At 40.1% G+C, this 4,685-nt stretch overlaps 1 protein-coding gene across 1 annotated transcript in view; it reads left to right on the top strand.

The window, feature by feature from the left end:
- The window catches only part of MTHFD1 (methylenetetrahydrofolate dehydrogenase (NADP+ dependent) 1, methenyltetrahydrofolate cyclohydrolase, formyltetrahydrofolate synthetase), a 105,156-nt gene that overhangs the window by 70,026 nt on the left and 30,445 nt on the right, over positions 1 to 4,685 (top strand). The window contains exons 16-17 of the mRNA XM_011978328.1: positions 2,756 to 2,849; positions 3,782 to 3,922. Of these exons, the coding sequence (XP_011833718.1) occupies positions 2,756 to 2,849; positions 3,782 to 3,922 (235 nt within the window). The remainder of the gene's footprint in view (positions 1 to 2,755; positions 2,850 to 3,781; positions 3,923 to 4,685) is intronic.

Raw genomic sequence — 4,685 nt, forward strand, 5'->3', positions numbered from 1 at the left:
CTCCCAAAGTGCTGGGATTACAGGCATGAGCCACTGCACCCGGCCTACCTAATCATTTTTTTACCTCATTTTATTAAATTCTCTTATAATATATTAGGTAGCCTTCAAGGTTTAATTACTTACCAATTTAGTAAGTAGGTTGCCTGGCTTCACTGCCATATGTTACTTTTCTCAATGCACAACTAGTGTAGCTTAGATTTTACTTTGCATCAACAATGCAGCTTTCTATTCTGTATCACTATTGAGAAGGAATCTTCATCCCCTCATGCAGAATGCAGCTGAAGGCCAATTTATTGACCGTTTTTGTGATTTTCCTTGACTCAATAACTGTTGCTAGCTAATGGCATTTTTTAGATGACACTCTCAACGTCTAAAACCACACAGGAATTTCTCTGCCTTTGCTTCAATAGCTTTAGACAAATGGTATAATATTTTATAAGGAATAAGCTAAAAGTCCATTCTGAAGATTTAGTATCTGATTTACTTTTCTTTTGCTCCGTGTCTCATTCATGTTTTCTAAGAAACTAGAGGCAGTCATACCTATTGACTGGCTATTTTTTACAGAAATATTAGTTACATGAAACCTGATACTTTTTTCTTTTGAAAAATAAGGGTTGGCTCTAACAACACATTACAGTAAGAGTGGGGCGTGTGTGTGTGTCTGATTGCTATATAAGACACTGCTTTTGGTATGAAATTATGATAGTCTTTATGGAAAATAATTTGGCATGTTATCAAGTGTCTTAAAAATGCTTCTCCTCCTTGACTCATTTAGAGTATGAACTGGGTTTTTTTGTTCATTTTGTGTGTGTGTGTGTGTGTGTGTGTGTGTATTTTATTTTGAAATTATTTTAATTTTGAAATAGAAAACATCTTGAAAGGAAAAAAAACCCACAAAATATATAGGCAAATTTGTACCCTGTGAGCTTCTCACATCCTCACACTTCTTCACCAATCTCTGAAAAACTCTGTTCTAAAACATATTCAGCCATCAACAATGATGTTATTAATAGGAATATGGATCAATTTCATTTTGTGTTTCTTTGATATTGTTTGGCATTTGATACTGAAATGGCAACTCCTGTTTCCTCTCCATACTCATAGTACTCTCAGTACCTCACTTCTGACACCAGATGGGTAGTTTTTCTCTTCCACAACAATTCAACTTTCACTTCTCCAGTGGATATTGACTGAGTATCCTATGATTTAACTCAATTCTGATACTAACTGTCTGGAGCAGATCCTATAGGTAAAGGGCTTAGTCCTACAAGACTGCCCCACTTCACACACGAATCGCAAATCCAGGTTGTCACCTGTGCTTCTGACCAACTGGTTATGAACTGGAGGGTCCCCACAATCCCCTGCTCAGGTTCATTTCCTAGAATGGTTCACAGAACTCAGAGAAGCATTTCACTTGTGTTTATGGTTTATTATAAAGGATACAGCTCAGAAACAACCAGATGGAAGAGAAGCATAGGTGCATCACTCTCCCAGCACCTGGATGTGTTCACCAGCCCAGAGGCTCATCAAATGTTGTTCAGGATTTTTTTTTTTTTTTTTTTTGGGCCGGAGTCTTGTTTTGTCGTCCAGGCTAGAGTGCGATGGAGTGATCTCAGCTCACCGCAACCTCTGCTTCCCAGGTTCAAGTGATTCTCCTGCCTCAGCCTCCTGAGTAGCTGGGATTAACAGGCATGTGCCACCATGCCCGGCTAATTTTGTATTTTTGGTAGAGACAGGGTTTCTCCATGTTGGTCAGGCTGTTCTCAAACTCTTGACCTCAGGTGATCTGCCCACCTTGGCCTCCCAAAGTGCTGGGATTATAGGCGTGAGCCACCACGCCCAGCCTGTTCAAGAGTAATATACACCCCTAATACCTTACCCAGAGGTTGGTGGGTGGGACTGAAAGTTCCAGTCCTCTAATCATTTGTTCTTTTTGGTGACCAGTCCTTTCCTGAGGCTGTCTAGGAGACCTACCATAAGTCACTTATTACCATAAACTCAGGTGTGATCAAAAGAAGTTTGTAATGAATAATAAGACACTCCTATCACCCTTGGAATTCCAAGAGCTCTATGAGCCTTGTGTCAGGAACCCATGGCAAAGGTCAAATATATTTCCTATTACACTACACATACAAAAAACCAGAACTGAGGGTACACTAAAATGTTAACAGTAGTTAGTCCTGGGAAGTCGTTAGTTGGTTAGTTGCTTGATCTTTGCCATGTTTTTCGTGGTTATACAATTGGATAGATATTCTGTCATCAGAATAGAAATTATCTCTGTTAAGTGTGCTATGTTTCCTAAATTTCCAGACCAGGACTGGCACCCAGCATGTTTCAAAAGATATTTGCACTTGCCCTGATTTGATGGCTCCTATGTTTCTTACGGTGGTGGAAAGTCAATGAGTCATCATCCCACAGAACAACAACACAAACCTCAGTCTTTTGAAAAAATGTAGACTGCTCTGTTTTTCTTATATGTGGAATATGCTTTAAAATAGATTCCAGATTTCTAGTTAACTGTTTGAATTCTCTAGATGGAATAAAACCAAGCCACTCCACATTCCTTTGCTTTAAAAATAACTCCTGTGTATTTATGGTATATGAACATCATTTCTTAACTTTAACACATATTCTAGCTTCGCCATCCATTTTGAGATCAAATATTGATAGACAATCATGCAATTAGACTTATTGCTTTAAAACTCTGCTGCTTCCTTTAACTTTGTGGTCCTTTTACTCAAAATCGTTCTATATTTTGCCTGTCTGCTATAGTGTTGGATACCAATGATAGATTCCTGAGGAAGATCACGATTGGACAGGCTCCAACAGAGAAGGGTCACACACGGACGGTAACAATTTGTCCCTTTCCAAGGAAATTAGTTCGGAGGCACTAGATCTTGCTGCTTCTCTCCTCCTCCATCCTCTCTCATACGATTGATACTGCCAGGTGTTGTTCTGCCTTCTCCCTTTTAAAATGGAAGTGAGTAGGTGTGTGGCATTGAGCACTCCTGACAGCTTTTGCAATAAATCCCATGTGTCACCTGTGTGTTTTTCCCCCAGCATTTTTTCCTGGAGGTGGAGAGCCCCAAGTGAATATCCTTGCATAGAAATTGATTAAAATTGCTTCTTTTTTGTAGCCATTTCACTGTATATCTCCTTGGTTTGAGGTACCATATTGTTCCCTTGTATATGAAGAAAACAATAAGCGCATGATTATAAGCGGTCATGATAAAATCATAGCTTTTTGGTCCTACTGTAACATTTATTTTAAAAAATTGACAACTCAGGGCTGGGTGTGGTGGCTCACGCCTATAATCCCAGCACTTTGGGAGGCCGAGGCGGGCGTATCACTTGAGGTCAGGAGTTCGAGATCAGTCTAGCCAAACCCCGTCTCTACCAAAAAAATTCAAAAATTAGCTGGGCATGGTGGCACGTGTCTATAATCCCAGCTACTTGGGAGGCTGAGGTGCGAGAATTGCCTGAACCCGGGAGGTGGACGTTGCATTGAGCCGAGATTGTGCCACTGTACTCCAGCCTGGACGACAGAATGAGACTCTGTCTAAAAAAAAAAAAAAAAATTGACAACTCAGGGTCTTGGAATAATTAATTAATATTTTTTGCTATTAGAAGATTATGTTCATTAAATATTTTGGGTAGTATTCTGTTATTCTATCCTTTTAAGCTATTTGTTTAAGCCTCAGATGTAAAAAAGGATCACTTGCAATTCACACTTCTGGTTTAACACACAGTTTTTGCTAGTGCCTCTTTTCCCTGCCCACAGGCCCAGTTTGATATCTCTGTGGCCAGTGAAATTATGGCTGTGCTGGCTCTCACCACTTCTCTAGAAGACATGAGAGAGAGACTGGGCAAAATGGTGGTGGCATCCAGTAAGAAAGGGGAGCCCGTCAGTGCCGAAGATCTGGTGGGTACCCAGGCATGCCAGGCTTGGCGACATATCTGTATCTGTTGTCCTAGGGTCTTTCAGCAGTTATTAATAACAGAATTTAACACTGTACTTAAGACATTGCAATTAACTCATCAGTTTAATCCTATTTTGCTAATTTCAAGATAATTATGAAATGTTTAAAAAGTACATCAGAGTGAATAATAGGTGGTATGCTTTACTAATAGATCACAAGTCCAGGTGATTTGAGTAACATCTTCATCCTGCGGGCATCTCTAAAAGTGGACATATGACTTCGATTTGCAGAGAACATCAAGAGTACCATTGCTTTATCTTTGTTGCTAGTTAGTTCAGCTACACTTTGATGGCTTAATAGAGTGACCTGATGTTAAAAGTTGGTATTGAACTCTTGCGTAATATTGCAGTTTCAGCTTTGGAAGACACATATTGAGTTTGGTATTTATAGAAATTTCTGCCCAGATACCAGAGTTACAAATAACTGAGTACTCTAGGAACAAGCATTGCCATGCTTTAACTGAGTCTAGAATGGATTTCTCACATCAGTCAGCAGCAGAGCTTGATAAAGATGCTTGTTTCCAGAGTCACATGTTTTTCCAGAAATTACATGTGAATGTCATTTTTATTCTATCTGGCAACTTTGGCCGGGGGCGGTGGCTCACGCCTGCAATCCCAGCACTTTGGGAGGCCGAGGCGGGTGGATCACAAGGTCAGGAGATCGAGACCATCCTGGCTAACACAGTGAAACCCTGTCTCTACTAAA

The sequence above is a fragment of the Mandrillus leucophaeus genome, unplaced genomic scaffold (genome assembly GCF_000951045.1).
Source record: "Mandrillus leucophaeus isolate KB7577 unplaced genomic scaffold, Mleu.le_1.0 Scaffold192, whole genome shotgun sequence".
Lineage (NCBI taxonomy): Eukaryota > Metazoa > Chordata > Mammalia > Primates > Cercopithecidae > Mandrillus > Mandrillus leucophaeus.